General features: G+C 42.3%; 1 protein-coding gene across 1 annotated transcript; it reads right to left on the bottom strand.

The window, feature by feature from the left end:
• Window positions 1-663: 663 nt before the first annotated feature.
• On the bottom strand, window positions 664-13,407 carry LOC102692467 (elongation factor 1-gamma). The gene is made up of 10 exons (XM_006627639.3): window positions 13,328-13,407; window positions 11,513-11,647; window positions 11,103-11,166; window positions 7,462-7,604; window positions 6,987-7,130; window positions 6,314-6,443; window positions 5,807-5,930; window positions 4,966-5,138; window positions 3,229-3,353; window positions 664-2,528 (listed from the first exon to the last, which is right to left on the bottom strand). Exons 1-10 carry the CDS (start codon window positions 13,331-13,333, stop codon window positions 2,370-2,372), a joined length of 1,203 nt encoding a protein of 400 aa, XP_006627702.2. The 5' UTR covers window positions 13,334-13,407; the 3' UTR covers window positions 664-2,369.
• Window positions 13,408-13,651: the final 244 nt, after the last annotated feature.

Genomic DNA, 13,651 nt, shown 5'->3' with positions numbered 1-13,651 from the left:
ATGGGTATACTGCAGAAACTGTAACATTTCCTCCAAATGGACAGAGGACACGCTAATATAAAACCCCTTCTGGCCAATATTTTAAAATTTGGAGCTTTCCCCAAGAGGCAGGAGTGGGGAAAAGGTGTAATACTAAAGGGTAGTCTCGGCAAAAAAAAAAAAAAATGCTCCTGAAAGCCCTGACAAAGTACAACAGCAACCTTGTGTAAATTAGGCCATGCTGCTGAGCAGTCGTTATACTGAAGCTGCATTAAATCACATTCCATCCATTGGTTTTAACAAGCACAATGTGGACCCAGTTCTTTCACTTTAAAAACGTGCATCTTAGAAAGCAAAACTGTGTAAATAGCATTCTTCCCCCTCCCTGTTAAATGAGCTGTTCTGTAAAATGAAAAAGCCTTAAAATGTAGTCCTCCACATAGCTTCAATATATACTGGAGCTGTAGCCTACAGAAAAGTGACATGGAAGTGATTGTCAATTGACTGCATCCCTGGTACACAAATGTAAGGCCTGACACTCCAATGGAGAGAAGTCTGAACTGCAGGGCATTAAGGACCACTTTGCAGCTCCTGCCCAATTCCACAAACTCATGAATACCTGTATGGTTCAGATCAAGGAAAGCCAACAGCACTCTTCTCAAAATCAGTCAAGTCAGACAAGAGTCTTTTGAATTGCTCTTTATTGAAAGGACAATCGTTGGTAGTGTTGAGGTAGACTGTTGCAATTCTAACACTGTAACTATCACATCCCCACTCACCTTGACAAGCATTTTGACCAAAGCTGAAAAAGAAGAACATTTGCTCTGTGGCACAGAACAGCAATAATCTCAGAGCTGATGCTTCTCAATGAGGAGCATGGGAACATTTTAAATATCCCTAACGCAATACTCTTCACATTGGGGGAGAGGAGCAATTGCTTTGCGACGTAATCCACATTAACAGGACCTTTTTTTATATAGTTTTAAGGAGTAACTTCCATTTTAAAGATGGGTTCTAAATCTTCAAACATGGCAGAATTCAGCATCTCCAATACGTTAAGCATTAAGGCAGCCCTCAAGATTAATCAAGACAAAGCAGACAGAAGGCTGCACATCCACATAAAAACCAGGAGCATGCCCATGAATAGCTTGTGCTCTTTTGTTCCCCAATACCAGCAGAGCAAGATTAGGTACATTCCTGGAGTAATTCATTTCAGCTTTGGTATCTCCACCAAGCCCAATACAATAATTCAAAAAGAACACGTAGGCGAACAAAAATCCAAGAATTTGCACTGCAACTGTTCTCCACCCTCCTACTAGATTGTTAGTGCCAATATCTAAAATGGTCTATTGTTTGTTTTATGGCCTGGAGTGTTTTTTAAGATCAAGAATATTCTCTCAATTTAGGCTTGCCCACAGCAGTTTGAGGCTGCATGGAGTCACATTATCCTAGGTGACAGTCAGCTTGGCATGAAACTTGTTGCATCAGTTAGAAATTCACCTTCCTAAGTGCTCTGAACAAATGTTTAACAGATCTCCTTGCATGACTGCATTGGATCAATGCAAGCAAACAGCATTACAGAGTGAATCATAGCGCCACAAAGCACTCCATTCACTTTATGCAAGCAGAGGTTATCAAATGCTCTGTCACTGGAAAAAAGGGTCAAAGCAGGATGGAACTTGTTCATGAAGAGCCTTGCTTCCTTAAAATTATGCATTTTCTTTAACTAGGACATGAATGGACCCATTTTATTTCGAATGCAGTGACATTTACATTAGCAACCAATTAAATTACAAGCTTATTCAAGCAGTCTCCAAGAAGTGTATTCAAATTCATTTTTATAAAATTTCCCCATAACATACAGTCTTAGCATGCTCTGAAAAACAGGCCGTTCAAAACTTGCAGAGCAATTTTCATCCAAAATATAAGATGAGAATTCAGAGCATGGGTTTTTGGACAGTAATGTTACCAAGTTTCAGACCATAAGTAATCTTCAAGCTTCAGTTCTTATTCAAGTGCAAGAATGGCATGATGCTTGACAGTCTTTACATTGGTAAAATAGCATATTTCTGAAACTTGCATAGTTTTTAAACATAGCTTTTTGGGGGTTAGTCACTATGGAAAGTGATCAATAGCACATTAGGTTCTCACTTGTTCCAAACTGCTAGTTTTTTTTAATCTGAAATGTTCTAATTTTATTGCAAATGATACTGAGAAGGAATCGATACACCCAACGTATTCTGAAAGACCTATGAAAAATAGGTACTATAGCAGCAGGTTCCTTTTAGGTTTTGGGAAACAGATTTCCAGTATCAAGAACACAGAAGCAGCAGGGCTTGCTTGGCATTCTTGGTTCACACAAAGAGGCAGAGGTGTGAATGACTGAATTCTCATTTGAAGATCTTGCCCTGGTTGAAGGACCTGCCCACGTGTTTGAACTCGCCCTCCCAACACAAGTACTCCTTCACCAGCATCTTGGTTTCCTCATCGTCAGGATCCAGCTTCCTCCAGGTGTACGTCTCATAGTCAACCTTCCAGTCGTCACACAGCTGCAAAACAACGCCAGGGTGAGGGCCTCCGCACAGGGCCCATAGCACTTCCAACACTTGCTTTTCATTTTCAACATTTGGAAAGACAATTCGTAGGACCAGGCTTCATGTCTGTGAGGGAACTCATTGGGAAGTGCTCAAAATTAGCAATTTGGGGGGAGGGGGTCTGGTAGAGATAACCAAGCGTCAACATTTGCCAGTTCTCCTTCATGCCAGAAGCACACAAGCAGATTTTCTCTGACCCTGGTGCTCATGTGCTCATTCAGCACTGTAGCCACAATCCAGCCTCTTACCAATGCACGGCCCCAGCAGAGCTGTCTGAACTGAAGAGCCACAAAAGGACACAAAGAAAAATACAAGCATTTCCTATTTTTAGGAAGGTGTAGGATAGACTTCCTTGCTAATCACTTTCCTTTCCAAAAGAAAATTCCTACCAAAAAAAACAAGTGGGCCCTGGAGAGCCAAATCTTTTACAGGAGACTGAAGCATTTGAAAAACAAGGAACACTTATCCCCAGTCCTAAAGTACCACTGAGGCTTCTGTTTTCATTGGTCTTAACTTGAGAGGTCTTTAGCCATGAAATCCACAGGTCAGTGGCTATCCATGACCACGACTGACGACTGGTTAGTCCCATTAAAACCAGTTATCACCAGGAAAGCATTGTCCTAGTCCAAGATGGACCATCATCAGTTCCACCCACCTCAAATGCCAGATCCTGCCCCCGGAGAAGCCAGATGCCCGATATGGAGCTGTCTCCATCCTCACCAAACAGAGCCACACTGGCAAAGGCGTTTTTCCGCAGCCGGTCCAGACGCTGGAACATGCCTACAGAAGCAATAACCTTAGTGGACCTGCAGAGGCCCAGCATAACGTGCACTACGTGGTTTGACCAAACAATACAGCAGTACTCCAAAATCTAACATGCCTCTACTTGAGCCAAGGTTAAACCATTGCCATCTTATGATCCTGTAAAACTAATTAAGGCTTCTACCTTCTTTCAATTTCCACATTAAATTTTAAGACTCCTATAGATGAGCTGTGCACATGGCTCAATACTCAGGTTATACTGGAGAGTACTGATGGAATAAGGCCAGGATTTGGAATGAATGGCTCCAAGTCACTAACAGGGACAATTAAAATTCCTTGCCTTTCATTCTGATAAAGTAAAAGGGGAGAATGTTCAAGGTCGACTGATCTGCCTATTACTCAGGTAGGTCATTTTCTTATTAGTGATTATGCCTAAAGACATTTGACTCGCATTCATGCCAAGCTGTTTGAAAGCAATTATCTTGTGAAACAAAGCACAACTTTAACGGGGCACATACATCCACCATAGTAATGGCTATTAAAGGCACTTTTACCACAGATCTGCACATGCATATAACATTATACTAGAGTTGCAAATTTAATCTAGCCACTGTATGTGGCATCATCAGCTGTTCTAAAACCCAGCACTATGGCAAGTACTTCTGTACTTCATATCAAACCAAATCTACCATGCCCAACATGACACTACAACAGCTAAATATGGCAAGACTTTCATGGCGCCACTGCAAGGAACTCAAATTCACCATTTTGCCAAAACAACAAGACAATGCTGATTAAATCAAAGTTATATTTCTACTAAATGCAACTGGCAGACTACATTTTCAACTTCAAGGGCTTCCAGATAGCTCAGATGATAAAGGTACTGTCCAACACCACAGTCTCCTCTGTATATTGTAATTGTGTATTATTTTTATTTATTGTTGTTCTCATTCTGTAAAGGGCTTTGAGAAGCCACCTTTAAAAAGGCGCTATAAACTTTATTTTATATTATTAATAAAACCATTTTCCTTTACTGTAAAGACAGTAGGATTTTCTCCATCACCCAACCAGCAAGGAAAGAAGTCTAAAATGCAGCTCTTGCAGTGAGAAAGAAAAACGTTTAGTCAGTGTCGTGGCCTCTCCAGTAGCCATGTCTAGTATGGTTTGACTAGCTGGCGGTGAAGAGCCACAATGATCTCTGCACCCTCGTCACCACGCCTGTCGATTTGCATTGCAACAGAGTGGTAATTAAAGTGCAGTACGAGATGTGAGCAACATCCACGCTGTACCCTTGTCCCCCCTGCCTCATCTACAGTTAGCAAACAAACACAGACATGCTTCATTTACAGCATAGTGCTGTTTCTCCCCTCTACAGTGGCCAAAAGGGAGCTCTTTCAATACAACAGCCAGGGCTTGCACCTTTCCTAAAAGGGACGTCTAAGAGATCCTAGCATATAAGAGTAGCCTGTGGTCTGGAAATTTAAATTGTACACAGGTACACATGGGAAGACATAAGTTAAGACTCTGGAATAAAGTTCACTGCCCTCTGGATAGGCTGTAAGGTAAAGAACAAAAAACACTTGTCGCAAAGCAGAAAACTATGGACTTTTGGAACTGACATATTACACACCTGTGATGAGGTTACAGCTCATGAAGACCTGGCCCAGTTCACTGGCGTATCTGTACTCTGAGTACCACAGTGACCAGCCCTCTCGGTCAAAGTTCTCCCACAGGTAAGGAAGAGCCACAGTCATGGTGTTGTCATTGGAGTACTTGCGCTTGAACTCATCCAGAGCGAAGGTGCTGCAATACGAGCAGATTCCCCAAGATACTCCAAAAAGGAAGGAACTTGGCCTTTTTTTACACCACTTCCCCCCCCCCCAACAGCTAGAAAATGTGTCAGAATCCTCCTTCACCATTTACAAGTTATCCAAAAAAAGTGCTGGGAAAAGAATCACAAGTCTCATGAAGCAATGCAACAACCAATTAGCAGTATCTGCGGAGTCTTGAAAAAAAAAATCACTGCTTTACAGACGAAGGCAGTCACACCTTTGAGGGCCAGTTTTACCAGAGTTTTTAGACTCTCCCGGATAGGCCTGGAGAATAGATTAATCAGCTGCACTTAAAAACCAAACCCTTGGAGAGCAGTTGGTTTAGATGGGTCCGATTTAAAATTCTTAACTCTGCTTTTAAAGACCTACGAACAATTTGGTGGTTGCCTAATAGTTCAGGAACTGAAATTAAGAAGTCAAGTTATCTTGAGGTCAGCCAGGGGTTCAGTTATGCTAATGACCTTGCCTGGAATAAAAGAACAGAAGGAGAGTTCTAGGTCCTCTATTGTAAGGAAAAAGAAGAGAAAATGGAAGCAAGTCCCTCTAACAAACAGGTGGAAGCCCTGCTCTTGTGCCTCCATACACAGGCAATAAACCAAACAAATTGGCTTTCAGAAACTCAGCTGTCAGGTTTTATACCTCTTAGGAAGGCTGGCGAAGGGGTCTTTGGCCTTGGGTTCGGCTGCCATGGCCTCCTCTGTGGGATCGAGCGCGTACTGCTCTGCCTCCTCCTTGGGAGGGTCATTCTTAGGAACCTTTTTGCCTGCGTGGAGAAAGCGGTCCATGATAAACCTGCCCTGTACAACCCGGAGGATCCTCAGATTTACAAAATCCCAGCTGGACCTCGTGTAAACTTCAGATACTAATAACTTGCCCTCCACTCTCTCAACCTAAAAACGTATTTTTTTAAAAAAAAGAAAGCTCATAAAATCCATTTCTGAAGCTGTTGCAGAAGCTAATTTTGAAAAATTCCACATCAGGGAGATGGGAAAAAAAATCATATTTCTAGCATTTAATTCACCCCCCCCCACTATAGATCCTTTCACGTTTCAGGATCTGCCAGTACCATCTAAGCCCGAGTAAAAGCAACAACTGGACGTTGCGTTTCCGAGCAGAGCATGACTAGCCAGCTGTGGCCCTACTTACCCACGCACTCAGCAGCCTTCTCACACAACTGGACCTCCCCAAGCACCTGGCTGAACTGGGGCTGCTGGACACAAGTGCAGAACCAGCGCGTCACACTGCCATAGCCTTCCCGCTGAGGCGGATCCAATACCTAACAGGTTGGAGAACAGGAGACTCTGTAAAAAATAAAACTTCAAGACTCTTGCAACCCAATGTTCAGTGGCTGCAATAGGTAGCCATTCCCCCCCCCCCATCTTGCTTGTCAATAACCATTTTATCCAAGGATCTCAACCAGCTGGGTCTTGAACAGAGAAAGTTTCTTTCAAGACCAAGATCCAGTTCTCGGTTGAGGACTCTGCCCCCAGAAGTCCCCCAGAGTGACAGCAGCAATCTTTTGTAACAGTAACCAGAACTATTTAAAGAACTGCATACAAGGTCTTACGCACTAGATGAGATGTACATTTGTTTCGACCTCAAAGCTACCTCTACTACAGGCAAATCTTAAACCTTATGCACGAGTTCTAGTGGTTAACAGTCACATGTGGTGAAGAACAGTGAAATCAGGGCTTTGGCAAATATTACAAGCAAGAGGAAATTCACAAAGCAGGAGCTCATTTGGAGAATAACATATTCAAATTGGTCCTTAATTGAACTGAAGTTTGATTTGAGTAAGTGAATGCTAGGGTCACCCGACCTGTGTGTAGGCAAGAAGCAGGGCACACACAACACAGATGTCTGCCAGGGTCACCCTCTCCCCCACTAGGAACGTGTGGGTCTTCAGGTGCTCTTCCAGCACTGACAGCACTCCCTGGAGATGTTCTCTGGCACGCTCAGTGGCCTGTTGCAACAGACAAAAATATTTAACCTTATTTTATGGTACATTATGGATTAAAACTTACTTGCACTTGGTTTGTGCAACTTTAAAGTATGGGCTGCTGGTTCATGTACAAAATGCAGTAAGGCTCAGACACCTAGGTGACAGCAGGCTGAAATTTAATTCTTTCCATCAAAACTCCACTACACAACCACTCCCTCTCTCTCACCTTAACTCAATATTTCACCGAATGGACTTGTTTTCATCAAGGAATAAAGACTTCCCTTTTGAATTAAATGTTATGAGCTGAGAGGAAAAATGTAGACACCACCCTACCCCCCACACCAGCTCTAACCTGCTTGTTGTAGTCTGCAGCACCCAGAGTTGGGTAGACCCAGGTGGCAACAGAGGGCACAATCTCACTGTTGGCAAAGTTCACCCATTGCTGCACCAAAGCACTATCTTGAAGACAGGATCCTCGTAAACTTTCAGGGGACACTGAAAAGATGGTTAAGAACACATTAAAATATTCAATTACATCCCAGATCAGTCTAAGGGCACAAAAACCATGAAGTTAAAGCAGCATGAGACTGGATCCCAGTATTCTGAGAAACACTAATTCACTATCAAAAAAAGTGAAAGCCCTATGCTGTGGTGAAAACTGAAACAGCCCACCTCCCCCCAACACAACAAAATCCAGCTCTGATCAACAGAACCTTTTCTCCTCATCCTTTAGTCCTCCACCAGTGAAGCCTACTGTGAAATCAGAAGTCTGGTGTAGAATACTGCCCTTTGAAGTACTGGGCATAACTACAGTATACTGTAGGTAATGATTCCCATTATCCTTTAAGATGAAGGAACAGTGCTGAGGGGGGTCAAAAGGAAGCACAGGATCTGACAAATCGGAGGTCTTAATGTTAGGACTTCTCCCAGAGGCTGCTGGGATCAACATCAATAGAGGCCAGAATGACAACACCCACCGTGAACCAGGCTACAGGGGGACACAATCACTTAGCTTACAATTGTACAGAGAAAGTCTGGTCCTTCTCGGCAAAGGGCAGGAGTTGGGTACTGAACCAAAGTAGACTGATGTCTATGGGACCACATTGTTTGTTCCTATAATATTCAGTTTTCATGGACTGGCAGTCAAAACTGGTGCCTACATGTAAGTTTCTTAAAGGTAACAAGCACCTTGCATTATTTAATGCATTTGTTTTGTATTTCTAACAGTTTCAACTTTGGCCTGAGCTTCAAACAGGAGAAAAGGGGGTTAACACCATTAATACAGGAAGGTCTCCAACGCCTGAGGCAATTTTAAAAAACATAAAACCTAGTAAGGGAGTTAACAGCTTTGCCATTTCCACCCCATCATTTTCTGCTATTTTACTTGACAGGATTGCAAATGCTTGGCCTTCCTCCCCTTTTAATCAATGGTCTTGAGCTGCTGAGGAGTTCTACACATTCAAGAGATTTAAAACAAGTGGGAGGAAAGTCAAGTTCACATCTTCCTTCTAAAGGAAAGGTAGCTTTTGAGCAAAATGGGGATGAACAGGTTGAGTGACTGCATAAGAATGCAACATTGACATTTCCAATGGGCACAAGCATCACAACCAGATTACATAGGGGTTTACAGTTTAATACTCAAACTGCATACCAATTAGATTACAGGCGTTTCTACATTTAAAGATGGTAGCACTCCATGGTTAATTCCTTACTAGAGGAAACCTTAGTAGGCTAAACAGGAAGTTCACATACTCAAGCTATTACAGCCAGAAATGCCTCCTGCCATTTCTTAAAGTAAACTTCTAAAACAGACTAGTAAAAATGTACTGGAATGCAATCAACCGAGTGGTCTCGAGACAAGCAGTTAAGGATTAAAAACGGCACAATTTGTGCTTTGAGACTTGAACACAAAACTTGAGCTCTGACCACACAGCTAGTTCTGTCCAAGAAGAGAAATATTCTATTAATAATCTTCTTCCGTTAAACTTGAGACGACAATGGCATTCTCCTGCAAAGGAATGGAAGGGTTTGGTGAAGTGTTAGCCTGGAGATTAGAGCAGGGAGGAGGCTCATGGTGAAACAGGCTCAGAGTCAAGGTGTGGCTCTATCATAAACAGGACATCCTAATCAGAGAGGAGTTTCCTGTGGCTGGACAGGCAGGACAGCTGACACACCCACCCTGGCCTGCATGTACAAAATCGGGTATTGGACACCGACAGGCCGTGGCCAACCTAACTGGCCAAGGACAAGCAGGATAAGGAACTGCTGTTTATCTAGGAAACAGGAGCTGTAACAGAATCAACCCTACATGACTCAGAAGTAAGTGATGCACATTTTAAATGTACTGCACCACACACAGTGGACCAGTGATTAAGTGGTGGGCTGCGATAATGCCATCTCTTCAGACAAATTAAATAGCCCTGCTCTTGGTCACCTCAACAGGTGAAGCTTATTTCCCCCCTAAGCCTATTGCACCTTATGAAAGAGCTCAGCACTACAGTTTATCTTTTCTATTACCTCTGGGTAAAAAAAAAACCTGTGGCATGGCGAGAATCTTTGCAAGAGACGGGGTGAAGTTCAACAGGAAAAGAGCTAAGAAAATGTCCACCCTGGATACAGTTCCACTGTGATTAAGCAATGCCCTTTTTTGTGCAGTTGCCAAATTCACCTCCCTACCTTAAACTTAAAATGCAGTTCAACCACTATTTGGATTTGAAACCAAGCTGGTCAGGAAGACTTTCAGGACAAGGAAGAGTCTGCTTTTTTATGAGGACTCTTCAGCACAGTGACCCCATCTGACTGCTGCTTGTAACTTCCGAAACCTTTCATAAGGGCCATTTTAAAAATTACATGCATTTCTGAATTCCCTGCAGTGTCACCCCCCCACCCAACCAATTTTCCACAAAAAAAAAGAGACTGTGGAAGGGCCAGAAGTCTACAGAAAACCCTTCAGTGTGAAGAATTAGCATAAAACATAACTGCTTTTTCAGCTAAACTGCACCTTCATTAAGGAAATATACATACTCCAAGCAAGGGAAAGTGTTTTTAACTGAGACAAAAACAATCAGAAATGGTGGTTAAATAAGGGATTTAAGTTCCAACCACTTAAAACTGGATAGTGTTGCTCGTTAGACTAGATATTTGAAGAGGCAATTTCTGTTTAGTACATAGGGACGTTTGTCAAGCCAATTTCAAGAAGGGGTACCAAGGCATATTAAGAGTTAAACAAGGGATTTTAAAAGTACAAACCCAGGCAGACTAAGCAGAGAGGCATCAAGTGCCAGAAGAAATGAGAAAAATGTTGCAGAAGAGAGTAAGTTGTCTATTGACTGGATGTGCAAAGTACATTATGGCAGGTAGTCCCGAGAGCTGCTGAGCAAGACCAACTGTGGTATTAAAGCATTCCAATGTTTTGCAAGTAAAAAACAATCTGTACAACAGGGACTTTCACCATTAAAACCCAATGTCATATTTACTGCCCTCTAGTGTTAAGCAGGAGTATATACAAGATTGATTTATCCCAGGTTAAAGAAAACCTTCTTGCACCGTTTGTTTAATCCCTTAAGCACATTAATCATGATACAAAAGTAGATGACTAAATAACCAATTCATCTGCTTAAGAGATGTCAATTCATGGACCCCCAAAATGCTTTTAGCCACCCAGACGTGATGTCAGTGGAGATCTGGACTTCCCTGCATTTTTTTCCGGTTAACCTTTCAAAGTATCCTCATCTAGAGAAGACAGGGCTTTAGACTGTGGTTAACCAGTTTGTGACTGTTGCTTTATGCAAACTGTTCCCTTTTTCTTCCACATCACAGGGTACACTCAGGGTGAGCTAGCGGGGGCGTTCCTGAAACTGGGGAGCAGCTTTTTCCATGCAACAGTCCCATGTGCATACCGGCAAAGGACACTACAAACAAGAACCACTCAAATGTGGAAAGCAGTGTATCGAGGTAACATGCATTCATAGTCTGAAATTGCAAACCATTTACCATAGTGAGCAATAGCAGTGCCCTCATTAATCTGAAAACCATCTTCACCTTCAAAAACTGGGACCTGTGTCAGGAAAAAAAAAAGAGTCACTTACAGGAGTACCATCCAAAAGCAATCAGGACAAACTGATTAAGCCCTGAAAAAAAAGCTACTGCAGAGAAAACCTTCAATCAATTAAAAAAAAACTGGTGTGCTCTTCAGTTTGAGTATTTACAGAGGCTGTAAAGGTAAACCTCACGACTGATAAAATCAAATGTAGAACCTATAGGTACATCTGTCTTAAAATTAAGATTCAGTAGTTTTAGCTTTCTTGAAGGCTCTAGAACATTAAAAGCACAAAAGGAACAGTTTTCCCATTCCAATTTTAATCTAAAAAAAAGAGAGACTGAACAAGCACATCCAATCTTACCTTTCCAAATGGAAACCTGGATAAAAAGGCATCTGATTCCAAGGGCTCCGAGACTATGTTAATCTGTACCCCACTGTACTGGGCAGCAATCAGCGCAGGGTAAGACCTCCAGTAATTGGGATATGTGTAAAGAGTCTGCCGAAACAAAACTTTAAACAGCAACTGCCAACATACAGATGAAGATGAACAGTGTTATTCCACAGCCAAACTGCGTTTACTGTTCGACAGGACCCTCTACCCAGTTTCAACTGTGGGTTCTGTAGAACAACAGGAAACATTACAGTGGTTTCTTAGACCCCAATAAGCACAGGTCTTTGATTGTGGTTATGTCAATGGTTCCTACTCCCCAGCACAGAAGGAACACCTTTTGGCTCATCCAGGATTAGCTCTAGACCTCCAGCGCTAATGGAGGACCAAGCTGCTTCCTTGTTTAGACTTTATTTCCATCTTCAGTCAGTCCCACATATCAAGAAATCAAGTGCTGGAACTGGTAATTGGTGGATGTTAGTTACAAACACACAGCACAGAATCAATAAAGAACTTAAATGATTAAAAAAAAGACTGCCTTCCTCCAGGACCAGGGTTGGGAACTACTGGTTTAAAGTGAACGATGCAGGTCTTATTGGCAAAACCAGTCCATAGTAACTGCTCTTAGTGTCCAGTGACATTTGTAGACCACTCTAGTGCTCAAAATATAATACTTTGGTGTAAATTAAACCTTGACAGTTAATTGGTTTTTAAAGTCGCAAAATATCGAAGGATGCCCTTTAACCATCAGATTTAAGGAGAATCACTTAGGAAATAACTGCTAAGGGACCAATAAAGCAACTTGTTAGTTCAGTTAAGACATTTACCTCAAAACAATTAAGGGTTGTAAGGAGTCCCAGTACCAGGGTTAGTCACCTCTGCTTTAAATAAAAAAAACTCAGCATTTTCTTCCAGCAAGAATTCTAAAATAGTTGAAACCATTGGTATTGCGAGACTAACCACCTCCTCCAGCTCTGACGTACGACACGCAACACCGCAGTTCGCCAGTGGTGACCCTAAAATGCTGACCCTCAGTGAAACTAATGGCTTTCGGCTTCCCAGTTGTCACGGTTTTGGATTCGATCTGTTGAGCTAAAACAACAGCCCGATTCAATATTGTTTAATCCAGGGGGATAATTTGTTTCGGGCAGAAACCAACATAACCATCACTAACAGCTCTGGAAAGCTTTTCAGGAGATGAACTGGATGTGTGCCAATTCTGTTTTACTCGGAGCTTTAGATCTGAATGACATTGTAACGCTTCTGGTTCAGGCATTTTAAACTGTTCCAATTGCTTTCCACAAGATGGCATAAGCAGTGAAGAGCTAGAGGTTCACTGCATACTGAAAAATGTGAAGATTGAAATTCAACTGAGGAGCGCTCCAAATCTTAAACGCTGCGCTCCGGGTTTGAGAGGAGCCGGCGCACCGCCCTACTTGTAACCAAAGGTAAACCAAACCTGTAGCACCTTCACAAAGAAAGCCCGTTGCTCATTACTTGGAGCTTGAATGTTAAATCGGCTGGAAAGTGCAAGCACAATGTCGGACAACAGCTGCCCACCAGCTGCCTCGCTTCTAGAGCTTACAGACAGTTCTGTCTCCACCCTTGCGCTAATTTGCTACTTTAACGTTTAAAACAAAATAAAAAAAAACACACTGTGCGTAAACATACCCTTTCTAGGCTTCCTCCTTCAAGATGCAACAAGCAAAGCTGAAACCGGGTTATAAATCACTGCATTTCACTTAAAACTGTAACTCTCTATCTGAGCTGGCAAACGCCTCCACCTACCGCCATTTTCCACCAGCGCAGACAGCCGTAAACCACCCCGCTCCTGCATTCCCTGCAAACACACACTGGGAGCGACTGTCGCGAATAAATGCCCGATGGAATAGGAGGGGCTTATAACTGAATTCATGGCCGGTTCAGAGCTACAAATAAAAGAGTCTAGAGCACATAAAAAAGTCTGAAGACGAAATATATCAAATCTAGATTAAGATTTAAATGGTTAAAATAAACAATAATTGTTGGATGCACGGCTTTTTATATTGGGCATCATTTTGAAAAGTCTGAAATCGTTAATTGCTACTTGTTGTGATTGCGTGTAAATTCCTC

The sequence above is a fragment of the Lepisosteus oculatus genome, chromosome 3 (assembly GCF_040954835.1).
Source record: "Lepisosteus oculatus isolate fLepOcu1 chromosome 3, fLepOcu1.hap2, whole genome shotgun sequence".
Taxonomy (NCBI): domain Eukaryota; kingdom Metazoa; phylum Chordata; class Actinopteri; order Semionotiformes; family Lepisosteidae; genus Lepisosteus; species Lepisosteus oculatus.
The sequence above is the reverse complement of the archived record's forward strand: the minus strand, read 5'-3'. Positions and strand labels throughout refer to the sequence as shown.

Coding starts and splice junctions, on each gene's coding strand:
- LOC102692467 (XM_006627639.3), bottom strand. Junction 7,131..7,461: donor CTGCAGACTACAACAAGCAG/GTTAGAGCTGGT, acceptor CTGTTGCAACAG/GCCACTGAGCGTGCCAGAGA. Junction 2,529..3,228: donor GGCAGGATCTGGCATTTGAG/GTGGGTGGAACT, acceptor GTTGTTTTGCAG/CTGTGTGACGACTGGAAGGT.